We start from the raw sequence: 26,224 nt of genomic DNA on the forward strand, positions 1-26,224 counted from the left end.
CTGACTGAGGCTGTGGACAGTCTGATCTAGTGTGAGGTGTCCCTGACCACGGCAGGGGAGCTGGAACTAGATGATCCTTGCGTTCCATCCAACCCTGACCGATTCTGTGATGCAGGGAGAGAGCATCAAGCTCCAAAGATCCCCCAGGGAACACAGAGCATGAATGTATTAATTTTAAGGATTATGGATTGAAGCAGCTCAGCAAACGTCAGCCTTCTCACACACCCATACAGTGCTGCTGCTCCATGGCTTATTGTTCCCTCCCAGGAAACTAATATCACAACCCCTTAGCTTGGCAGTAAGAGAGAGTGAACAAGACACCATCAGAGCTATTTAAGCATACACATCAGACCAGAGTTGATAAATATAAGGGTATAAACTTTCACTCCACAATACTTAAGATGAAAGTGAGGGCAGTGGCTGTGGGTTTGTTGGTTTTTGGTTTATTTGACTTTCTCATTTGTACTCTGGCTAACAAAGCAGACCACCAAGCTTAGAAAACTTGGTCTTCAAAAGTTAACCCACAAAGATTGTTTTGGACAAAAGGCTTCCTTTGGCAAGCTTACTTCCCAGAACAAAGTGGACTTCCATAAACTCAAGCAAGCCCAAGGGAAAGTCACAGGATAAGCAGAGTAGCAGCTCATGGAATGCAAGGAGAGGTCAAGGAAACTGTTCAGTCTTGTTGCTCAACTACCTAATGTGAGAGAGTACAAGGGAAGAGACTCCATGATCTCTGGAGCTCCCTTCCAACATTCTGTGATTCTGTGAGACATTATCTTTGAAGGTGCACAGAGAAAGGACAAGAGGCAACAGACAGAAGCTCCACCTGAGAAATTCTAATTGTATATTAGATAAAAAAATCACAGTCACAGTAGACAAACATCAGAATAGAGCCCAGAGAGGTGAAGGATCTTGATTCATGAACAAGGCCCTAAGCCTTGAGCAAGGCAGCTGGACTAAGCAATCTCTCCAGAAGTCCTTTCCAATCTATTCTTATTTGATGAAATACAAAATCTTGCTGTAAAGACCCACTGGAAATAAAGTATTTTTAATGCTAATAACCCAAATATATACACAATGATGTATACTTTACATATGCCAAGGAAAAAAAAAACAAACCATACTGCATTTCAAGATTCATTTACTGCAATAACAGAGGCAAAGGGTCAGTAGTAAGTTTAAGTCACTAATATCAAGAAAAGCCACAATGTGCATGGAAGTTGAAGCCAGAGGAATGCTACAGGAGCTCAATATTCAGAGACGTGAGTTCAAAGGATTTCAAACCATCTAACTCATCCTAGCTTGACTACATGAAAACAGAGTCTGGATTGCAGGTCCAGAGTTAAGATTATTATCCAGCATCCATATGCTTCAGATTCCTCTACTGTTTTGAGATCTCAAACTGCATGGCCAGTATTTAGTTCTCACAACTGAGACCTAGCTTCACTAAAATTACCTTAATTACCAGAACAAAACATCCATTTCAATTCTTCATTTCAGGAGTTGTGAACACTGAACCAGCTGTAACAAACTTGCTACCATCTGCAAAGTCAAAGGTTCATTTTGTACTTACAAAAAAAAAAAACCCAAAACCCAAACCCAAACAAACAATAAAACTCTTAGCAGAGGCTTTAAAAGATCTTTATAAAATAATCTCCCATTGCACTTACAATAGTAAGAAAATTATTCTGGTTGGTAGTTTGGAGTCAATCTGAATTGAAGATGGTTGTAGCCACAGGTCATATTGTGTTTGCAAAGGTGGATGGTCAAGAAAAGCAGATTCTTGCTGTTTCCCCAACAAGTCTTTTTTCATAAGGACACAATGCCTTGACAGGCAAAGCATGTTTGACAGCCAGGAGAGCTTGAAGGAGAGAAGGAATCCTTTGCATGCCAAAAAACCACTTCTTCAGCCATCACTTAATACTTGGCAACTGCACAATGAAGCTGCTTTTAAGATCACAATGGTGTCATTCCTTCCGTCTCTTGAATGACAGTGCTCATCAGCTCAAAATTGAAAGTTTGCTTGAAGTGACACAAGAAGGTAGAATCAGAGCAAGTTCTGGACTGGCAGAAAGAGAGGCTGATGTTTATCCTGCCATCTGTAATTAAGAAACTATTCAATGTTCTTCAACACATTTTCACCAGGACCCTGGGAGCAGCAGGTGTGGCTGTGCAGAGACAACAGAACACATGGGGAATAGGAAACACATCAAATGTTGTATTCCCACAAAAGTACTCATGCAATTAAATATGCCAACATTCCATTGCAGCAGGACTCAGATCTAAAAATCACTACTTTTCTTTATTTTTTTAATCAAATTTTTAATACAATAAGCTCCTGAAAGAGACTTTTTGTGAAGACAAGCTAGAAATTCCCAACAGAAAGAGCTCAGAAGTGCCCAGAGGATATCAACTGCTATACATTTTCATTAGCTACTACATTCTTTAACTTGTGGTAATAACTTGTCCAACTCTAAACAGAGATAGAAATAAAGATGTGACAGTTTATTCATCTGAGCTTTTTTCTGCTGTTGCAGACTTCTGCCTCACCAAGGCCCTCTAAAAAGAGCTGCAAAAGTAAGAATGTGTGGAGTGCTTTAAACAAATCTTCTAACCAGCACTGTGAAAGTTGCTCCCTGTGAATCTAACCAAAAGGGTATGATGCTAGTGGTGGCTATGCTACTGAAGAACAAAATTCTCACTTGCAACAGCCATTTAAATACCTCTCCACTTCCTTTCAGTCTCCTGACATTTTCAGTCTCCTTTGCACCAAGTCACTGAAACAGGCACAGGAAATGAAACTTCCAACTTCTGAGTTAAAGCTGTCTCAAGCAATTCTTTACATGGCTTAAATTAAGCCCTGTCTTAGTTCCACAAAGAACAGCTTCCAACAACCTAGAAGGGCTAAACCAAGTCACTCATCCAAAGTAAAAGGAGAACTCTGGAAGTTTTAATACCATTTGTCCTACTTTATCAGTGAGTGGACACAGATAACGGTAGCTGCTCACCCATTCTAAGTGCAACAAATTCTCCTTGTAAGTAATGTTAGCTAAGACAGTCAATGCTGCCAACTTCATTTAGTTATGAGTAAGTTGTAGCCTTGTAGTAGCCTTCCAGTATCTGAAAGGGGCTACAGAAGGGCTGGGGAGGGACTATTTACAAGGTCTTGTAATGACAGGATGAGGAGGAATGGGTTTAAACTGACAGGGGGGAGATTGAAAGTGGATGTTAGGAAGAAGTTCTTGACAGTGAGGGTGGTGAGACACTGGCACAGGCTGCCCAGGGAGGTGTTCAAGGCCAGGTTGGATGAGGCCTTTAGCAACCTGTTCTAGTGGGAGGTGTCCCTGCCTATGGTGAGGGGTTTGAACTAGATGATCTTTGAGGTCCCTTCCAACCTAAACCATTCTATGATTCTCAGCTACCAGTAGATGTCAAGAAAGCCCTCCCAAGCCAGAACGCTACACAAACATGCTATGCAGCAGATGCTGTGCATCAAAGACCTTCCCTGCTTTCAGAATTCATCTTTCATACCATGAAGCATCTTAGTCCCTCTTCTGCTTTTAAGAACAATGTTTGGCCAGCTCCCTTCACCTCTCCAGGAAAAAATCTGAATCACAGATAAAGCCAAACATCTAGCTCCTTACTTAACTTGCCTCTACCAAATTTGTATCTGCTTTGAAGTTACCACAGTCCTCAAGAAGTGAAAGGGATGTGCAGCAGCCCACAGCACCATAAAGCTGGCAAGCAGGCTGGTAGATCCTATCTCCTTCCCTCTGCACCGTGAAATTAAACTGGACAGCATGAGGTAGCTCTGCACATCAAAGCAGAGAAAGGGGTCAGGTCTCAGCATTCAAATCAACTAAGATGAAAGCTATAGAGAGCCCAGAACTACCTTAGGCATTTACTCTTTCCCTTGAGCAGCCCATGAACAGAGAGAGGCTTTTTCTTCAGATAATCTACTTTGGATAGGTAAATGGATGTGGCTGTCATAGGCACTGCTGGATAATCATTCCCTTCATATGCCACCCTTCACATCCAAAAGTCTTAAGAGTAAAACCAAAAAAGGCAAAAAGCAGAAACCCCACAGGCAAACCTTACCTGACTACTGTCTAACACTGAGGGAGAATTCTCCTTTTTCCTCCTGAGAGGCTTGAGCAATAACACCTTGCACAGCATACGCAGAGACATTTCTCTTCATGCAAAAAAGATCCTGGTCTTACAGTTTGTAGCCTTCCCAAGACACCACTTCTCATCACATATATCCCAGTGGATCTCAAATGCCCTCTCATTTAAGCCTCTGCATCCTAATCTCAAATGCTGTTCAGCCAAGCAAGTGCTGAGAGAAGATCTGAGCAATTCCTAATAGTATTACAGTCACAGGGACCTCCCTGCCTGTGCTATCTTGCATGACATCCTGCTAAAACAGCCTCCAGCTGTGTAGTTTTCAGTGCAAAACACAATTATCTACCAACCCACTTTTGGCTTTGTGGTGATAAATGATCACATCCTCTTCCCCCCACAATAAGGCTAAAATTTATTTATGCAGTAATAAGCTTCACATGATTTCATCCTAAGGGCTTATAAAGAAATAAAAGCAGATAAAAAATTTCTGCATAAGCCATTGTGATAAGTGATCCACCACTGTCAGAGCTGTGCAGACAGAGTGTGCCTTTTCCCTGCTGTTTGGCTCATGACTGTCAGAGCTGTGCAGCCACACTGTGCCTTTTCCCTGCTGTTTGGCCCTCCTCTGTCAGAGCTGTGCAGCCACTCTGTGCCTTTTCCCTGTTGTTTGGCCCTCCTCTGTCAGAGCTGTGCAGCCACACTGTGCCTTTTCCCTGTTGTTTGGCCCTCCTCTGTCAGAGCTGTGCAGCCACAGTGCCTTTTCCCTGTTGTTTGGCCCTCCTCTGTCAGAGCTGTGCAGCCAGACTGTGCCTTTTTCCTGTCGTTTGGCTCTCCTCTGTCAGAGCTGTGCAGCCAGATAGTGCCTTTTCCTGTCATTTGGCCCTCCTCTGTCAGAGCTGTGCAGCCAGATAATGCCTTTTTCCTGTCATTTGGCCCTCCTCTGTCAGAGCTGTGCAGCCAGACTGTGCCTTTTTCCTGTCATTTGGCCCTCCTCTGTCAGAGCTGTGCAGCCACACTGTGCCTTTTTCCTGTCGTTTGGCTCTCCTCTGTCAGAGCTGTGCAGCCAGCTAGTGCCTTTTCCCTGTTGTTTGGCCCTCCTCTGTCAGAGCTGTGCAGCCAGACTGTGCCTTTTTCCTGTCGTTTGGCTCTCCTCTGTCAGAGCTGTGTAGCCAGCTAGTGCCTTTTCCCTGTCATTTGGCCCTCCTCTGTCAGAGCTGTGCAGCCAGACTGTGCCTTTTTCCTGTCGTTTGGCTCTCCTCTGTCAGAGCTGTGTAGCCAGATAGTGCCTTTTTCTTGTTGTTTGGCCCTCCTCTGTCAGAGCTGTGCAGACACTATGCCTTTTTCCTGTTGTTTAGCACTCCTCTGTCAGAGCTGTGCACACAGACAGTGCCTTTTCCCTGTTGTTTGGCTCATAACTGTCAGAACTGTGCAGCCAGTGCCTTTTTCCTGTGTTTGGCTCATGACTCTCAGAGCTGTGCAGCCAAACAGTGCCTTTTTCCTACTGTTTGGTCACGCTTTAAAAACAATGCATTTGGTCAACTTATGACATCCTACTTTGCTAAAAATAAGATGCTACTGCTCGACCATCAGAACCATTCTGTTACAAAAGACCACTAAAGATGTACAGCAATGGTTAAGACATGCAGAATACCCTTCTGAAATGGCAAGAACTTCTCTTCAGGCTGTGTATTTATGTATCTTGACAAGGTGCCTATTTTCTTCCTCATCTCTCAGAAGAAAATAGCCTTCTCCATGACACCTAGTGGTGCAAATTGTATCCTCAGAAAGCACACACCTTAGAATCATAGAATCAGTCAGGCTTGGAAGGGACCACATGGATCATGTAGTTCTAACTCCCCTGCCATAGGCAGGGAGACCTCACACTAAATCAGGCTGTCCACAGCCTCATCCAGCCTGGCCTTAAACACCTCCAGGGATGAGGCTTCCACCACCTCCCTGGGCAACCCCTTCCAGGCTCTCATCACCCTCATGCTGAAGAACTTCTTCCTAACCTGCAGTCTGAATCTACCCATTTCTAGCTTTGTTCCATTCCCCCCAGTCCTATCACTACTTGACAGCCTAAAAAGTCCCTCCCCAGCTTTCTCGTAGCCCCCTTCAGATACTGAAAGGCCACAATAAAGTCACCTCAGACTGAACAGCCCCAACTCCCTCAGTCTCTCCTCATAGCAGAGCAGCTCCAGCCCTCTGATCATCCCCGTGGCCATTCTCTGGATACAGAACAGAAACACCTGCAAGTGTATTTCAGATCCAACAGTGTTCTGCACTTAAATTCTTTTCAGGGTGAACTAACTTCCACACTGCATCATTTCACTTGCTCTGAAATTCTGAACCCATCCAAAGAGAAATAAATATTGGCACAGGCAGAGGTCTCATGCAGTAGTTTTTCAACACCAATGTCTAACACCTTCTTCAGAGACAAGCAGCTTCTTCCCTGACATGCATGGATCAAGCAATACAACAGTATGAACATTACAGCAGTGGAGCACTGCTGGTGTTTGTTTCACTTACTGCACTGCAAATGAAGTTTTATCACACCCAATATCACCAAATTTTCCCTATACTTGACCATTCACTACACATCTGAACTGGGGACAAACATGACAAAGATATAGTATTTTTTTACATTATTTGTGCTGGCAATTACTTTCCTGTACCAAAAACTCTAAGATCAGATACCTTTTGGGAACCAACAGGGGGAAAACTTGAAGACTTCCCCCATGTGGAAGTCCAGAAATTGTTTTTGCAATCAAAATGACACTTTGCAGCTGCACACTTCAGAAATTCAAACTTCTGGGGCAAAGTGGCAAATGAAGAGGTTTAAGCTGAGGCTGAATTTGATATGAGTGCCAAAGTCAGAACAAACTTACAAATTCATGTTCCTCTACATCAATGCTGTGGCTGCTCAGGATTGATATTCATAGTCCTGTATATTTCTTTGAGAAACAGCAAGGCAGTGTCTTCAGATCCCCTATGAAGAATAAGCAAAAAAAGGTGTTAGTTTAGTATGGTCCATGTTCTAATTCTTGTAAGCCACATTTCATCCCATCCCAGCACTCCTGGAACACACAACTGATTTCCCTAGTACTTACACATTTTGGGAACATGGATTTACCTCTACCAGCTTCCTCCACACTACCATTCATCAGTTTTGTATTATTTCTGCTATCAACCCTTGCTCAGTTGACCAAGAAAGCCAACAGCAGCCTGGTCTGTATCAGAAGTAGCATGGCCAGCAGCAGCAGGGAAGTGATTGTCCAACTGTACTCAGCACTGGTGAGGCTGCACCTCAAATACTGTGTCCAGTTTTGGGCTTCTCACTCCAAGAAGGACATCGATGTGCTGGAGCATGTCCAGAGAAGGGCAGCAAGGCTGCAGGGGCTGGCAGGGGGATATGACACAAGACACCTTGAACACAAGTCCTGTGAGGAGCAGCTGAGGGAGTTGTGGGTGTTCAGCCTAGAGCAGAGGAGGCTGAGGGCAGACCTCCACACTTACTTCAGCTGCCTCAGAGAAAGTTGCAGCAAAGTGAGATTCAGTCTCTCATTTGTGACAAGCAATGCAACAGGAGGAAGCAGCCTCAAGTTGTGCCAGGGGAGGTTCAGGTTGAATATTGGGGAAAACTTCTTCACAGAAGCAGTTGTCAGGGATTGGGATGAGTAGCCCAGGGAGGTGGTGGTGTCACCATCCCTGGAAGTGCTTGGAAGAAGCATGGATGTGGTGCTAAGGGACATAGTGATAGTGGCATAGTAATAGTGGTGGAATTGTGTGCTCTAGGTGAGCAGTTGGACTTGATGAGCTCAAAGGTCTCTTCCAACCTCAGCAGCTCTATGATTCTATGCATTCACCTTTTTCTACTGCATTTTTCAAGTGCCACATTTCTGAGTTGTTATTTGCCCTTCTCTTTTCAAAACCAATGCTTCAGGCTATCTGCATTTAAATTTAACACAGACAGACTTGATTTGCTTGTTTGTCTAGAAAATGTTATTTAAACACACATAAACACCACCCATAGTAAAACAGCAACAACCACTGTAAAACCTAGCAAAGTTCAACAGGCAAAATTGAACACAGTTCCAAATCTGCTGCAGTTAATAGGTTAAGAGTGGCTGCTTGTGCTTCTCAAAAGAAATGGCACAGGCAGACAGTGAAGGAGATTTAGATGGTCAGAATTGTGAGGAACATCATTTATAGAGCCCCAGTACAGCAAGCTAAGGAACTACAGATACACTCCACAATGGAGCATAGAGATACCAACCACATTTCTTGATGCTCTTTGCTATTAAACAAGAAAATAAGCAAGCAGAAGGCTCAACACTGAAGCCCTGCTCTAACACATGAAGCATTTCATTTTAGGCTTTCTCCACCATTCCCCTCAAATGGGTCATTAATCATCATGTTTATCTTCCTTATTTAAATGGCAAAACCCCAAACAACCCTTCTGGTAGTAAGTTTTTTAAACCCTGGCAATGATTGGCTGCCACCTCATGGAAAAGAACTCCTCATTCCTTCAGCTCTACCCACAAAACTGCACTGCCACCACTGGGTCAGGTAATGCTTCCCATTCAGCATTTTAACCTCTGGAAAACTGCCTGCTTCTAAAAATCATTGACTACTGAAAACAGACACCTTCAAAAATAGTATAGAGTACCACTTGTTCTGAATTTAGGAGGTGCCAGACAAGGATCACAGGATGTCAGGAGTTGGAAGGGACACAAAGAGATCATCCAGTCCAACCCCCCTGACACAGCAGGACCATACAACCTAGCTCAGATCACACAGGAACACATCCAGACAGGCCTTGAAAGGCTCCAGACAGGGAGACTCCACAACCTCTCTGGGCAGCCTGTTCCAGTACTCTGGGGCCCTTACAGTCAAGTTCTCCCTTGTGTTGAGGTGGAACCTCCTGTGCTGCAGCTTCCATCCATTGCTTCCTATCCTATCCCAGAGAGCAGTAAGCAGAGCCTGTCCCCCACCCCTGACCCCCCAGCCCCTCAGATATTTATGAACACTGATTAAATTCCCTCTCAGCCTTCTGCTCTCCAGAATAAAAGCCCCGTATCCCTCAGCCTCTCCTCATCAAGCAGTGCTCCAATCCCCTAATCAAACGTGTGGCTCTCTGCTAGACCCTCTCCAGCAGATCCATGTCCCTCTTAAACTGGGAAGCCCAAAACTGAAGGCAGTACTCAAGATGAGGTCTCACCAGGGCAGAGTAGAGGGGCGGGAGAACCTCCCTTGATCTGCTGGACACACTCTGCTTAATGCACCTCAGGCTCCCATTGGCCCTTGTGGCCACAAGGGCACATTGCTGTCCCAAGAGCCTTGTCACTCCTCCCTTGACACCACTATTTTGCACAGCTCAGCAAATGACATCCAAGGCTGTCTCTTAAATGTAAAGAGCTGTAGTCATGGTGCCAAATAGTTTACACACCCTTTGCTCTGCCATCCTACAGGGTTGAATAAGATGGCCTTCAGAGGCCCCTTCCAACCCCCACCATTATCACAGAATCATAGAGTCAACCAGGTTGGAAGAGACCTCCAAGCTCATCCAGTCCAACCTATCACCCAGCCCTGTCCAATCAACTAGACCATGGCACTAAGTGCCTCATCCACTCTTTTCTTGAGGGACGGCAACTGCACTACCTCCCTGGGCAGCCCATTCCAATGCCAATCACTCTCTCTGCAAAGAGCTTCCTCCTAACATCCAGCCATAACTTGAGACTGTGTCCCCTTGATCACCATTCTGTGATCCTGTGTAGTATCCAGTGTGTTTAATTTTATGTAAGCAAGCAACTCTTCAGGGCAGATACAAGAGGTCAGCAGCCTATTCCTGCAACCAAATGAGATCTTTCTCCATCTGAAACGTCTAAGCACTTAAAAGAAAGTCAATTCAAATCCAGACAAGGCAATGGTGTACTCTAGTGCTGACTATGACACCAAACTCTGCCTCTTGTTCTATAAATTGTTGCATGTACAGCACACAAGGGGCAAATCATAACCATCAAAATGTAAAAGAAGTTCCACTCTGCCTTTTTTTTTCCTGCTTATCTTTGGCAGCAGAAGATCATTACCCAGCAATTTTGTTTCAAGGTGCTTTGTCTATTGTGGTCTAACACAAATCCTTCACAAGTAGTTTTATTTGAACAAACTACAGCTGTCCAAGTGCTTATAGAGCTCTCCTTGGTTTGTAAATGTCTGTAGCTAAAGGTGGGTGTTTTGAGTGTTAAAAATCAAAAGAAAGGAATCCAGTGTCTTCACTATAAACAGGTCAACAGATTTGGCTGCTTTGTGCAAAGACAGGATTGTAGTTTGAAACTGAATTAGCCAACAGTGACATCTAGGTGCGACACCCTGAAACTGACATTCCAGGGCAATCACACGTTCTGGTTACCTCAACACTTGAATCATCTCAGTTACCTAGCACTCGAGCACCCAGAGTCTAAGACATTTATCTTTATGGTATATACCTGTGGGGAAGGTGACCTCTTTTCTACCAACAGGACATTTCAGAATTAAGTGATGAGGATCTCATACCCGACTCTGCAATTGCCTTTTCCAAACTAGTCAAAGAATCACAGAAACACGCAGGTTGGCAAAGCCCCTCAGCATCACCAAGTCCAATCTAGAGCCCTATTTTACAAGATTCACCTTAAACCATAGTCCCAAGCACCATAACCAAACCACCCTTAAACACATCCAGGATGGGAGACTCCACCACCTCCCTGGGCAGCTCATTCCAGTCCCTGACCACTCTCCCCACAAAAAACTTTTTCCTAATGTCCAGTCTAAACCTCCCCAGCCTCAGCTTGAAGCCATTCCCCCTTGTTCTGTCTCTAGTGACCTATCTGAAGAGACCAGTAGCAGCCTCTCCACAATGTCCCTTCAGTTAAGGAGGTCTCCCAACAGCCTCCTCTTTTTCAAACTAACCATCCCCAGCTCCCTCAGTCGCAAAGGCTCTGAAAACTCAGGTCTCCTAAGTCAAATGGAGACACATCAATCACTGCAACAATTTCTGCTCTGGTATCTTTATAAATGGTTGGCCAAACCAGCAGTAGCCTGGAAAATATATCTGGGCATACAAACCCAGTTATTTTGGTCAAAATGTACTCTAGGGCACAATTTTTGGCAGAGGTCACCTGAGTTTCCTTAAGCATAAAATACTCAAGACAGGAGATGCAATTCTAACTATGATCACATTGGTCACAGGTGATGACAACACACCTAAGGATAGACAAAAGGAGCAAAAGAAATAGCAGGTGATCACCAACATAGACAGGTACACAGGTGCACCAGAAAAGCAGCACTTACAGACACAAATGCTGCCTCTTACCAGTAGCACAAGTGGCTCTGTAAAGCAAAAAGGTATTCATTGAAGCTTTCTATTGGTTTTTCTTGTAGAACATAATCGATGCGACGTCCTCCATTCAGCATTCCAACCTTCACCAAAATATCTTCATCTTTTGGAGGGTCTGGACTTTCTGTGATCTTTTCAGCTAAAATTAAGGTTTAAAGATTGAAATTATTTTCCAGCACAGCCTGCTTGATTATAATCAAGAAATATCACCCATTTCCCCTGGGAAGACAATAGAAACAGTCTCAGATGACAAGCACTGCACTGCATAATTCATAGAATAGTTTAGGTTGGAGGGGACGTCAAAGCTCATCCAGTCCCAACCCTCTGCCATAGGCAGAGACATCTCCCACTAGAACAGGTTACTCAAGGCTTCATCCAACCTGGCCTTGAACACCTCCAGGGAGGTTGTGGATCACAGAATATGATTCTTATCCATGCCCCGGCATCTTCCCTTACCCTTGCTTCTACTGTGCTGAGGGAGGCAATCGTGGGAGGGGAGGGCAAAAAGCCCTGGCTTCACCTAATATGGTGAAGCCTGACAAAGTGCCATTTCAATTGGCTAATCTATGTCCAATGCCCCACTACTGGGGAGGATATTGATAAAAGGGATAAGCAGGTAGCTGCTGCTGTTTCGTTTTGCATCCTGAATTTGCCTGGAGAGCTTACCAGGAACAGACTCCAAACGCCTGCACACGGTCAGCTTGCATAGCACCCAGCGTGACATTGTGCTGAGACTGCACACCACACTGCATCCTGCCTGCACCTCAAAGTCTTCCTGCTAAGACTAGAAGTCCCAGAGATACACAGATTGCCTAGAGGAGCCAGGAGACAAGGTCAGAGATTGCCTGCCTCCTTTCCCCAGAAGCCTGGGAAGAATCAAGTCTCAGCGGCCGACAAGACAGACTTCCACGTGCTTTGGGCACTATCTGGGTCTGTGGCTAGCCCCACGAGTCAGGTAATAATAATTTTGTGAGTAAATACTTAAAAGCCTCTTCCAGCATAATATTTGCATTTGCCACTTTAAGAAATAAGTGCTCTAGTTTTGCCTGGGCCCTGCATATCTAAAATTCCAACCTGTGAGTGTTTTGAACCTGTGAATAAGTTTCTGGTGAGTTTTATGTTAATAAACAGTTTTCACAGTTATTAACAATCACCTCCTGGAGATCAAAATTAATACAGATTATTAATTTTGCCTAATTGCTTACACCAGCTGAGGAGGTAGAATGATAGAACAGCTCTGGCTGGTACCTGGTGGTGTCTAGCATAGAGGCCTCCTTAACAGGCTCTAGAAAATCAACAGCAAGCAATCACTAGCACAACCAAGTTTCTACTAATTGGAGAACACTAAGTTACAAACAATCCAATAATGTGTCCACTCACCTTCTACCACTTGCTTTTCTTCTTCCTCTTTGATTTGGTTAGCTACTTTCTCCAGTTCTGCTTGTAGCTGAGTGGAAGATGTATGAGCACGTGCAAATTCGTTAAGGGTCTGCCAGGCACTCTTCAAAGAGCTAATAAAACCCTGTTTCAGGTCAGATCCCATACGAGACAGAGAATCTTTCAACTCTGAGAAAAAGGAAAAATAAAAGTAAGTCACCACAAGAGAAGGATTTAAATGACAAACTAAAACCAGAATGATGAAACTTTGTTCTACAAACATCCCATTTGTTAGGAGAAATGGGCCTGCCCTGTCATGAATGTGTGCTTCCTGCTTTTCTATTCCATTCCAAAAGATCTGCTGAAATCTATTTAATAACACAATTGATTTCTCACTCAATGGGTCAGGGAGTTAAAACCTACTAGCAAAGGAAACATTCCAGCAGTCTCCAAATTCACAAGGGTCTACAAAAATAGCTACCAGCCTATCCCACCGCCACCTACAATCACTCCTAACATTCTACACTAAAGGACAAGCATAGAGAAGTTAGTTTCAATTTCCAGCACTGCAGAAGAGACCAGATGAGCTGTGGCTGTGTCTCCTAAAGTAGCAGTGAATCTGGAGAAGCACTCCTGGACAAGTCTACCCTGTAATTCTGTCACAGTTCAATAGCTGTGTCACCAATAACCATTTGACACTGGTGGGAAACTCTGAATGAAGGAGAGCTCTTTTCAATACCTGCTTAGAACCACATGGCTTTGTTAGGTCAGAGCTCATAACTATTCCATGGAACATATCTCTACATCAGATTAAAAAACAAAAGACCAGAATTTTCTCCTTCACAATACATACTTTTGGAGACTTTTAAACCTGAAACATTTGTTAAGCAGTACTTTAGTCTAGGAAAGCAGACTCACTCTAATGTACAATTCTAAAGTGTAGATGCTGCAGAATTTCTCCAGCCAGCTGCCTGAAAACAGGCTTTCAGAAGGGCTCTGTGAACTTGCACAACAGTAATATTGCCATTGTACAACAAAATTGATGTTTTTTACTAGGTATGCAAACTTTAACTACAGCACCTTGATTTGATATGTACTAGTGAGCAAAAAAATCCAGTCCCTGCCCATCAACAGCTACAGAATCATCTTTTTCCTCAGTGTTTCCAATGCTGAACTGGTAGTCATTAAGGACAAGGCATAAAAAATGAGCAAATTTAGGTTCTGTTGCACATTATCTTAGGAATTAAGGTGAACAAGTGATGTACAGCAAATTTAAAATGGAATTCTGCCAACCAGAAGCTCAAGACTGGAGGAATTATGATTACTACAGCTGAATACAGTTGTGAATGCCTAACTTAGGGGCTGGGAGGAATTGCCTCTGATCAAATAGATACCTGGGAACACTCCTAGTCTCTTGAAATTTCACAATATTCTAAGGCAGCAAGTAAGTAAGTTAGGAATAAGGTCCATATATAAAGTAACTTTTTTTCTTTTTACCCAGATGCAGTCTTTTTCTGCCTTTATGATGTGGAATGAGAACTGGTTTTAAATCCATGTCTTCGATGATCATTGGTTCTAACCTGTAAGCTACTGGATCAAGCTGTTAAGAAAAAACAAAGTGACATTTAGTTATCTGAGCAATTATTCTACTTAACACATTTCAGTGAAAGAAAAGCATCCCTATTTATGGTAAATATAGAGATACTTTGAATTATGTGGAACATCTCCCTTATGAGGGGACACTGAGGGAGCTGGGGCTTTTTTTTTTCGCTTGGTGAGGAGGAAACTTAAGGGTGACCTGATAATAAGTATGTAAGGGGTGAGTGCCTGGCTGGAGCCAGGCTCTTCTCATTGATGCCCAATGACAGGACAAGGGGCAATGGGTGGAGGTTGAGGCATAGGAGGTTCCATGTGAACCTGAGGAAGAATTTTTTCAGTGTTGAGGGTCACAGAGCACTGGAACAGGCTGTCCAGATAGGTTTTGGAGTCCCTCTCTCTCTGGAGATATTCAAGAACTGTCTATATGTATTCCAGTGTGATCTGCTCTAGGTGATCCTGCTCTGGCAGGGGGGCTGAACCAGATGATGGTTTGAGGTCTCTTTCAGCCCTGACATTCTATGATTCTAATTATGTTCTATTTCAGTTCACAGAAAATCAGTTCATGGCCATTGAGTTTGATTGTAAGATTAAGCAGATTTACAAAATCACAAAATTATTGAGGCTGCAATAGGCCTCTTAGATCAAGTCCAGCCAATGACCTAACACCACCACACTGACATTAGTTCATTGGTTGACATTAGTTCATTAGCTAATTAGGTCTTGTTCTCCTACAGAGATTCTAAAGGAGAAACACAACGGCGGAAGAGCAGCAGAATTTTCTTGCACTCTGATGAGCCCTGCCAACAGGTCACTGTTTAACTGCTATCAAACAAGATGGAACAGAAGAGGATAAATGTACTGCATGCACTGCAAAACCTCCCAGGATTTCTAAACCTCCCAGAATCTAAACTGGAAACTCAGAAAAAAACTGCAAATGGCTCAAATACAAACACTTTAGACAGCTACAAGAGTGGGTTGAAATTAATGATGGCAGAAAGAGCTCTTCAAGCTCTGAAAATGAGCAGGGCAAATTATTATCCAGCCAATTCATATTCAGAACACTAATTATGGAACCTCTAGCCAGCTCTACTTCGCTCTTGCAGCCAAGACCACAAACACTTGGAGCAAACATTTCAGTTGAGCCACTTTTTAAATAGAGTCATTTGGGAAAGGCAGGTAAGGGGAAGGGAGATGTAATGCTCAGAGGTTAAAACTTAGTACTCTGCTTTGTTGTCACCTCCATGAACTGAAAATCAGCTCTCCAAAGCAGTGCTTACTCACTGGATGATAGATATTGAAGAATCCCTTGCAAGTTGGAAGCCTGTAGTTTTCATCAATCTTCTCCACACCTCTCACAGTAAGGAACACACCAATGGGAGAACCGAGAGCAAAGAAAATATCTGGTTCAAAGTCCAGTGCACTGTAAACTACAGAAACCTACCAGAGAGAGGTGAGATGCATAAACTCAGAACTGCTAGCTAGGAAGTTAATACACAGCTTGTTTTTAAATCAACCACGTTCTCACAGTACTTCCAGGAAGCTTCAGCTGCATTGCCCTCTTCAATACAAATACCACAGTATATAGTAACATAATATTAAAATGCTTAAAATGCTTTCAATTAAAAAAGAAATAAGAAGTTAAAAGAAAAGAATAATATTTAAGTCAGGAAGTTTTCAAGGTTTGGATTTTAAGTTCAGTTTGAGCTAAAACTGAAATATAACAGCATTAATGGATCAGTTTAGCCTGCTCTGTTAATTGTAAGCCACAGAACCATTAGATCATACTTCTGGAACAGAAGTGTGGAAAGAAAAATCAATTGTGGTGGCATTCTTGTTATAAGTTTTGCTTTTCACTAATCTAAACCACTCTCTCAGCCCTCCTTCCTGATCCAAATAAACATAACTTTTGCACATAAAATCAAGAGAAGCAGTAAAAAACTCATCAAGACTAAAAAACCCAAAGCCAAGCCAAAGGACAGCATTGGTCCAAATGAATCATTTAGATCTACGTCATCTCACCTGGCCAGTTCCAATTTCAAAATAGTCATAGTCAATGTTCACAGAAGAGACAGAGGCACCAACTGGAAGCTTTCTCTTGGAATGCAGCTGACCAGACTCTGATGGGGAGAGAGGAGTAACTGCCTCTTTAGTTTTCATGGCATCTTCTTGAGTCGGGAGTGTGGCAGCCAGCACTGCTCTCTTTTCTGCTGTTTTCTTTTGTTCCTTTTGAGAGAAGTTTCAAAATCAGACCAAAAATGTTCATTTTGGAATCCTCAAAATTCCTCTAAGATATCCATGATGATAAAAAGTGTCTTAAAAGAACACTACAGCAAGGAAGTCTGTTACATTTGATTAACAACAGAATCACAGAACGCTAGAGGTTGGATGGGTCCTCCAGAGATCAATTCCAACCCCACTGCCAAAGCAGGATCACCCGGGGCAGGCAGCACAGGAATGCATCCAGGTGAGTTTGGAAAGTCTCCAGAGAAGGAGATTCCACAACCTCTCTGGGCAGCCTGTTCCAGGGCTCTGTCAGTCTCACTCTAAAGAAGCTTCTCCTCATGTTGAGCTGAAAACTTCTCTGTTCCAGTTTGTACCCACTGCTCTTTGTCTTATTGCTGCACATCACCAAAAAGAGCTTGGCCCCAGGCACTTGACACCCACCCCTCAGATATTTATAGACATTGATCAGGTCTCCTCTCAGCCTTCTCTTCTCCAGACTGAACAGCCCCAAGGCTCAGTCTCTCTCCATAGAGGAGATGCTCAAGTCCCTCAGTCATTTGCGTGGCTCTCACTGGACTCTCTCCAGCAAGTCTCCGTCTCTCCCAAACTGGGGAGCCCAAAACTGGACACAGAATTCCAGGTGTGGTCTCACGAGGACAGAGTAGAGGGGGAGGAGAACCTCCCTAGACCCGCTGGCCACACTTTTCCTGATGCAGCCCAGGATGCCATTGGCTCTCTTGGCCACAAGGACACACTTTATTTCCTTCCTGGAAAATGTATTTACCTGCTTGGCTGCTCTATCTTTCACAAAATTAGCTATTTTCTTTCTTGGTCCAAGAGGTATCCCCATTTCCTTCAGGTCATCCACTGTACACATCAGCTAAGAAAAAACAGTATTAAAAAAACCCCAATAAACCATGCACATCAAAGCATACTTTATAACTTCCCTAGGAACTTCAATAATTTCTTATTGGCAATGAGTTAGGAATTAGCTAAGACATTTTCTAAAGCTACAGACATCTGAAACATGAAAAAAGACATGACACAAAGTGCTCTAACATAACTAGGGGGAAAATACTCTGCTCCAAGAAAGAGAGTCACATAACATTGAGTCTTCATGGCATGCATTAATTATCTTACTTTTGCAACTGCTTTCCAGCTTCATCCTACACTGAACTCAAAGAAACTAAACCAAACCCCAAACATAAACCTCCACACCCAGGGCAATCCCCATAAGCCAAGTGAACCCTGCTGTACCAGAGACTCCATGTCAATTCGCTCCTTCTCAAATGTGCTTGCATACTCTGACAAACTAAGCATTTCCAGAGTCTTCTGCAAAGTAGGAACATCATCATCTACTTCAGGCTCACAAAGGTCATCACCAGAAGTAGCAATTGAGGAGCCCAAGGAACTGGTGTCTTCAGTCATCTTAAAACAACACAGAAACAGAATCACATCATGACAAAGTAAAACTCAGTTTAATTACTTCCTCCTAAAAAGATTATGTAAGCTTTCCCCAGTTCTGTCCATTTTCAGTAATGCAGTATAGTTTTCCACTGATAATAATACACCAGCAAATTATATATCTAGATATTGCTAAGAAAGGTAAAAGATTTCCTGAGCTTTCTAACACTCAAAAATATTTCCTTTTAATCACCAAACAACTGGTCACTGTGTGTAGCCTGAACACAGACTGATTATTTCCTTCTTACACTTCTCCCCCACCATTCAGACACTATTAAGAGCAATTTGTGTTCACAAGGGTCAAAGCTGATGTCCATGATCAAATCCCTTTACTGTTGTACTTGGAAATTCATAGAATCATAGAATGGTTTAGGTTGGAAAGGACCTCAAAGATCATCTAGTTCCAAAACCCTGCCATAGGCAGGGACACCTCCCACTAGAACAAGCCACTCGAGGCCTCATCCAACCTGGCCTTGAACACCTCCAGGAAGGGAGTAGCCACAACCTCCCTGGGCAACCTGTGCCAGTGTCTCACCACCCTCACTGCAAAGAACTTCTTCCAAACATACAGTTGAAATCTCCTCTCTGCCACTTTAAACCCATTCCTCCTCATCTTGACATTACAAGACCTTGTCAATAGTCTCTCCCTAGCCCTCCTGTAGGCCCACTTCAGATACCAGAAGGCCACTCCAGTATCTCCTCCAAGCCTTCTCTTCCCCAGGCTGAAAACCCCCAACTCTCTCAGCCTGTCCTCACAGCAGAGCTGCTGCACCCTCTGAGCATTTTCATGGCCTCCTCTGGACTCGCTCTAACAGTTCCATGTCCTTCTTGTGCTGGGGGCTCCAGAACTGTACACAGTCCATAGTCTGGCCTAAGAACTGACACTAATTTGCATTCCTGCTAACATGTCAACATCTACTATCAGAACCCACAAGCATGTTTCAGGTAGTAAATCCTGACAGAGAAAGCTACTGAAAATTTCAGATCTATTTCCTGTAGACAAGGGAGCAAATCACCTGCTTATCATGAACAGCCACATCCTTTACGGTCCCATTGACACCAGACAATGGTCCACTATGTACTGATGAAGCCAAATCCTTCTGGTTAGACAATATGTCAAACAGAATTAAGGAACCTGGAAACACAAATTACAGCTGCCTTGGATAAAAAGTTAGATTTTCCTTTCCCTAATTCCCAAGCATGTTTTATATGCAATGGTGATAGCAACACAGAGATTGAATTAAAACTGTGATACCCACATACAAACTTCAACATTCTCAGCAGGAGGTAAACCTCTTTTATTAAACTCATTCATGCTTTATGTAGTCACCACAATTAAATTCTCAGGCATCCATGCAGTACTAATCTCTCAAAGCTTTATAAATTGAGAGGTGTTTCACTTTCAGTCATTCATATTCTGAAAGACAACCATGCCCCACTGAGTGGTTAGTAGGTTAAGAGAGGTTCTCCTTTCCCTCTGCTCTGCCCTGGTGAGATCATAGCTGGAATATTGCGCCAAATTGTGGCCCCCTAAACTCAAGAACGAGCCCAGGAAACTGCTTGAAAGAGTCTGGTGCCAAGCCACAAAAACAAGCAAGATGTTCCACTACCTTCATAATGAGGAAAGGCTGAGGGAGATGGGGCTCTTCAGCTTGGAGAGGACACTGAGGGGTGACCTCCTTCGTGTTTATAGATATGGGAAGGGTTGAGTGTCAGGAGGACAGAGCCAGGGTCTGCTCAAAGATGCCCAATGACAGGACAAGGGGCAATGGGTGCAAGCTGGAGCACAGAAAGTTCCATGTGAATGTAAGTGTACTGGTTTGAGGCTAACTGGAATATTTTAAATGAGAGAAATTAGTTCATAAGCTGTGAAAAGAAAATAATGGTGATGTCTGTATCACAATAAGAAAAAAACCTTTTAATTAAGAGTGACAAAACACTGGAATGGTTGCACAGAAAGGTTGTGGAGTCTCCTTCTCTGGAGACATTCAAAACCCACCTGGATGAATTCCTGTGTGACCTACTGCAGGTAATCCTGCTCTAGCAGGGAGGCTGGACTGATGATCTTCCAAGGTCTCTTCCAACCCCTAATGTTCACAGCATCACAGGATGTTAGGGGCTGGAAGGGACCCAAAGAGATCACGAAGGGACCCAAAGAGATCACAGGATCACAGAATGTTAGGATTTGAAAGGGACCCAAAGAAATCACAGGGTCACAGAATGTTAGGATTTGGAAGGGACCCAAAGAGATCACTGAGTCCAAGTCCCCTGCCAGAACAGGGCCATACAATCTAGCTCAGATTACACAGGAACACATCCAGACAGGCCTTGAAGGGCTCCAGAGAAGGACATTCCATGACCTCTCCGGGGAGCCCATTCCAGCGCTCTGTGAACCTTACAGTAAAGAAGTTCTCCCTTGTGTTCAGGTGGAACCTCCTGTGCTGCAGCTTATATCCATTGCTACTTGTCCTATCCCAGAAAGCAAGTGAGCAGAGCCTGTTCCCCCACTCCTGACTCCCAACGTCAGACAGTTATAAACATTTATTAAATCCCCTCTCAGTCTTCTCTGCTCCAGACTAAACAGCCCCAGGTCCCTCAGCCCCTCCTCATCAGGCAGTGCTCCAGTCCCCTCATCATCCTTGTAGCCCCTCATTGGACCCTCTTGAGCAGATCCCTCTCCCTCTTACACTGGGGAGCCCAAGACATTCTGTGACACTTTTAGCCTTACATTTAGTGAAGGTTCCATTTCCCTTTCTGTTTATCCCACATCAGTTCCTTAGACGATTACCTAAACTGTGCCCAGCCACAGAGACTCCTCCTTTGAAGTGGGGGTTGCGGCTCATGAAGAGCGTGTACAAGCGGTTCATCTCCAGCCCCACTTTATCCACGATGGTCTGGCAGTAGGTGGGGCTGTTGTAAAACAGGATGTCCAGCAGAGTCTCGTTGGTGAAGTGGCGCAGGCGACCGATGCTGGGCAGAGTGATCTTCTTGATGTTCCTAGCAACACAGAATCGTTAGAAAGCCTTTGAAGAAATGCAGGCAGAAACTTTGTTAGCTTTTGAAATCACAGGTAGCAGAGTGTAATGTAAACTGGCTTGAGAGCAGCCCTCAGGAGAGAGACTTGAGGGTGCTGGAGGATGAAGCTCAGTAGGACCTGTCAGTGTGCTCTTGCAGCCCAGAGAGCAACCAGAGCCCGTGCTGCTGCAAGAGAAGTATGGGCAGCAGAGCAAGGGAAATGATCCCTCCCCTCTACCCTGCACTGGTGAGACCCCACCTGGAGTACTGTATCCAGTTCCGCAACCCCTGGGACAAGAGAGATATGGAGCTGCTGAAAGGTGTCCAGAGAAGGGCCATGAGGATGATCAGAGGGCTGGAGCACCTCTGCTATGAGGAAAGCCTGAGGGAGTTTGGGCTGTTCAGTCTGGAGAGAAGGCTCTCAGCTGACCTTATTGTGGCCTTTCAGTATCTTAAAGGGGCTACAAGAAAGCTGGGAAGGGACTTTTTAGGCTGTCAGGGAGTGACAGGACTGAGTGGAATGGAAAAAAAAGCTAGAAATGGGTAGATTCAGACTGGAGGTTAGGAAGAAGTTCTTCAGCATGAGGGTGGTGAGAGCCTGGAAAAAGGTGGTGAAGTCTCATCCCTGAAGATGTTTAAGGCCAGGCTGGATGAGGCTGTGGACAGCCTGATGTAGTGTGAGTTGTCCCTGCTCATGGCTGGGAGGTTGGAACTAGATGATCCTTGTGATCCTTTCCAACACTCACTGACTCTATGATATGGTCTCTGCAGACATCAAAATAAACATTGAGACTTCCAGCCTCATTGCATGCTCCTGCAGCAGTGCTATCTGCTGAGTGTGCATAGCTAAGAAAGCTTCCTTTTTTCTTTTTTTTTTTAATCAATCATAGAATCAATCAGGTTGGAAGAAACCTCCCAAGTTTTTTTTTCTCTCCAGGCTGAGAGGATGCCCGAAATAAACTATTTCCTGCTCCATCACTGCTGTCACACAGCAACAAGGAAATTTTGTGAGCAGATTGGTGGAAGTAGAAGAGAAAAAGAACCTGCATATAAACACAGGAGGTGAAGTTGAAATTAAAAGGCAACATAATAGTCTCTTTTTGAAGAAGTTTGGCATTACCATCTGCGTGCCTGGACTTAAGACAGCTGTAGTGGAATTGCTGCAGAACTGAGAGTGCCTGAATTAGCATTGCCTGGTGTCACAGAATAGCTTAGGTGGGAAGAGATCTTAGAGGTCATCTATTCTAACCCCCTGCCATGGGCAGGGACACCTCTCACCTAGACCAGGTTACTCAAGGCCCCATCTGACCTGCCCTTGAACCCCTCTGTTGCTAACAGAACACAGATCCTTCTTTGTGGCAATGCTGTGTTTGAATGCCAGTAAAAGACTTAAGGCTCTAGGAAAGCAACGTGGCTTGACTGAGTTGCAACAGCCTGAAGAACACCAGCCTGTGCTCTAGGTGGCACAAGCTGCATATTAACTTCTCTTTTTACCCACTTGACAAAAACTCTCAAGATGCAGCTTCTCAATATTAAACAATACACTCACCTGTCTACACCTGTTGCATCTCCATGCAGAGAACTATGCCAGTGAACTGGGAGGAATTCCACCCTGCTCACTTTACCTTCCTCTAAAGATTTCTTAAAATGAGTCTGCAACAGCTTCAGAGAAACAGTCCTAAAATCATCAACTGGAGAGAAGAGAAACAAAACTCTGACAGAAGCAGTACTGAAGCAACACAGTTACAATTCTTTCTCCCCTTCCATTCAACTTCAGACACAGTCAGAATACAAACGAAGGAAACTGCAAAGTGGAAAAATACTTTCAAGTATTACTCTTCTAAAAAATATTATTTAATATTAAGATTTTTATAAACTTAGTATTATTTATTAAACATTAAAGTGGATTTTCTAGCAAGCTGCTATCTCACAATGAATGCATTCTTACTCCACGAGCAGACAAGACCTTCTTCATTGACTCAATTGTATAGTTAAAATTCAGCCAAAGCAAACAAAGCACCACCTCACCCAAACACCACCACACGCAGACAGCACAAAGCAAACATACACCCACACCCCAAACCCCAAGCCACCCTGCAGGGCTAATAAGAACAGTTGGAGGTGTAAGTCTAACAAAATACTAATTGTGTTTTGGGAAAATTATCAGGAAAAAAAAATCTATTAGAAAATGAAGTACTCTAATGTTAAGAAATTCAATTGTTGGGGTTTCTTTAATACTACTTATTTGAATAGGAGATAGAGAGACCCACATTGAAACAGTTCAGAACACAACTTCTCATTAAAGAAGTGAAATCATACCACATTCAACGATGCTTCTAAATCTCAAGTCACATACAGGACCTATGCCATGAACCATAAATACCAAATGGTCAATTTGGGACATTTCTCCTGTAGAAAAAGAAAAGAAAAAGCTCCTAGTACCAACATGTGCTTCAGTGGTGAAGTTTAGAGTCAAGCAACTTTAAGATATACTTGCTTTAGAAAGCTTAATACATAAGATGGTTTGTGACATGAGACAGGCCACAAGACTCCTTTGATTAAAAAAGCCAAAGCCAAATCACATCTTTTAAGCATTCAGGAATAACTATAATCTTCACACTCACAACCAGTGCATTGCCACTCCACCCACTACTGCCCAGGTTTTGCAGAGATCAAACGGACTGCTCAAGCTGCAGACTCAGGTACAATAATCACATACCATCAGGAATTTCATCGTGGTCATCATCAATTCCACGTTTCACTACCCGTGGTCTAGCCTGCCCATCTTGACTGGTGCCCCATTCATCTGGTGCAGCTGAAGGTTGGAACTGAACAATGACCTGAAAAAAGTATGTTGTCCAATTGTAAATATAAGAAAAAAAATGTGATTCATATTGTTGTCTAGATGCATGGCAGGATTCAACATGGGCCACGAAGATGATCAGAAGGCTGCAGCAGCTCTGAGGACAGGCTGAGAGAGTTGGGGCTCTGCAGCCTGGAGAAGAGAGGGCTTGGAGGAGACTTTGGAGTGGCTTTCTAGTATCCAAAGGGGTCTCAAGAGGGCTGGGGAAGGACTATTGACAAGGTCTTGTAATGTCAAGATGAGGAGGAATGGGTTTAAACTGGCAGAGGGGAGATTGAAACTGGATGTTAGGAAGAAGTTGTTTGCAGTGAGGATGGTGTGACACTAGCACAGATTGCCCAGGGAGGTTGTGGCTACTCCCTCCCTGGAGGTGTTCAAGGCCAGGTTGGATGAGGCCTTGAGTGCCTTGTTCTAGTGGGAGGTGTCCCTGCCTATGGCAAGGTTTTGGAACTAGATGATCTTTGAGGTTCCTTCCAACTTAAACCATTCTATGATTCTGTTTTTTTGATTGATTGCTGTAACCTGCATCTTGCAGCTCAGAGAGCCAAACAGAGCCTGGGCTGCATCAAGAGAAGTGTAGGCAGCAGGGCAAGGAAACTGATCCTCCCCCTCTACTCTGCACTGGTGAGACCCCACCTGGAGTACTGCATCCAGTACTGGAGCCCCTGGGACTGAGGGAGTTTGGGCTGTTCAGTCCATTCCTGGGTGGATTGGAACAAAGCTAGAAATGGGTAGATTCAGAATGGAGGTTAGGAAGAAGTTCTTCAGTATCAGGGTGGTGAGAGCCTGGAAGAGGTTGTCCAGGGAGGTGGTGGAAGCCTCATCCCTTGACGTATTTAAGGCCAGGCTGGATGAGGCTGTGGACAGCCTGATCTAACGTGAGGTGTCCCTGCCCATGGCAGGGATGTTGGAAATGGATGATCCTTGTGGTCCCTTCCAACCCTGATGGAGTCTTTGATTCTATAATTTGAAACTGAATTGTTTGCTCCAGTTCAGCACTTATGTCAAAAAAAACCAACCAAAAAAACAAACAAACAAAACTCAAACCAAACAAAGAAGCTAACCCTTAGAAAACCCCAGGCCTATTCCTGTGGCAGAGATAGTGTCGCTAAAACTGGACTCCAAAATAACACAGATAATGCTCATTAGCATGAAAAGCAAACATGAGACCTTAATGAAAGTAACCACTAGCTGAAGAGATTGACCTACTCAGTGATTATGAACAACTTTTAAGTCCTCAGACAAGTATTATTCAAGCTTCTCCTTGCTAGATCCCAGCATCCACTCTTCCTTAGCAGATTACAGTTTACATGAGGAAACTGAACACTGCCCCTGTGTATAACTAACACAAGGAAACAAAACAGAACAGTGCTTTTCAGGGAAGGACAACACTCAGAGTAGCCCAGAAACCCTAGGAAGTGAGGAATGCAGTACATAGCTGTTTGTAAGACTTACACTGACTCTGTATCATCTGAATTAATTGTGCCACCAAGTGGTCTAAAGGCTTTATTAGGATTTTACTAGACAAAACCCTTTAACCAGTATTAAGTGCTTAAAGTAGGAGCAACTCTGATCCCTTCTGGCCCTTGGCTTATTTTATTTATTATCTAATTAGTGCACTTGTGATAAGTGAACACTTAACAGTCTTGGACAATAAGGCTGAAGTCCATGTTTTAATCACATGGACACTGTTAGCAGATACTTAAAATGTCTTTTAAAGGTTTAGGGATTTTTGCTCTCTCATGGCCTAAAAATAGTTGCAGTGGAAAATTTGTCACAGCATAGATACACAAAATAATTAACTTACAGGCAGATTAATGCTCTTCTCCACATGAAAGCTCTTAGCTTAAATTAACTTCCATTCAGTGCAGACTGTCTGAGCTTAAATTAATTCAAACTGCCTTCCGTTTGCTGCCAGTTATGCTCAGTCCAAATATTTACCAAGCAAACCCTGATTCTTCTTAAGTTTCAGGAAGCATTGTCTTTTAAACACACAGCAGCACACTGAAGCAAGCAGTTCAGTGTTCTATAAACTTTATCATCTTTGACACACATACATATATCCAAAATAATCAACAAGTCCCTTACAAGCAAGGCTAAGACTGTCTTGAATTCATACTCCCATTCACCTGCTGTTTTATCCCTAACGAATTCTGTGAGAATGAACTGCCAGAATTTATTACTTTGGA

General features: G+C 43.6%; 1 protein-coding gene across 1 annotated transcript in view; it reads right to left on the bottom strand.

Annotated features, from left to right (window-relative positions):
• Nucleotides 1-821: 821 nt before the first annotated feature.
• SEC23IP (SEC23 interacting protein) overlaps nt 822-26,224 on the bottom strand; it is a 37,214-nt gene continuing 11,811 nt past the window's right edge. The window contains exons 6-19 of the mRNA XM_064144258.1: nt 23,892-24,012; nt 23,492-23,581; nt 22,722-22,863; nt 20,946-21,154; nt 19,174-19,292; nt 17,951-18,121; nt 17,478-17,573; nt 16,490-16,693; nt 15,752-15,907; nt 14,369-14,471; nt 12,875-13,060; nt 11,471-11,633; nt 7,011-7,111; nt 822-2,168 (exon numbers count right to left, since the gene is read on the bottom strand). Of these exons, the coding sequence (XP_064000328.1) occupies nt 7,030-7,111; nt 11,471-11,633; nt 12,875-13,060; nt 14,369-14,471; nt 15,752-15,907; nt 16,490-16,693; nt 17,478-17,573; nt 17,951-18,121; nt 19,174-19,292; nt 20,946-21,154; nt 22,722-22,863; nt 23,492-23,581; nt 23,892-24,012 (1,842 nt within the window). The 3' untranslated portion in view covers nt 822-2,168; nt 7,011-7,029. The remainder of the gene's footprint in view (nt 2,169-7,010; nt 7,112-11,470; nt 11,634-12,874; nt 13,061-14,368; nt 14,472-15,751; nt 15,908-16,489; nt 16,694-17,477; nt 17,574-17,950; nt 18,122-19,173; nt 19,293-20,945; nt 21,155-22,721; nt 22,864-23,491; nt 23,582-23,891; nt 24,013-26,224) is intronic.

The sequence above is a fragment of the Pogoniulus pusillus genome, chromosome 6, assembly GCF_015220805.1.
Source record: "Pogoniulus pusillus isolate bPogPus1 chromosome 6, bPogPus1.pri, whole genome shotgun sequence".
Taxonomy (NCBI): domain Eukaryota; kingdom Metazoa; phylum Chordata; class Aves; order Piciformes; family Lybiidae; genus Pogoniulus; species Pogoniulus pusillus.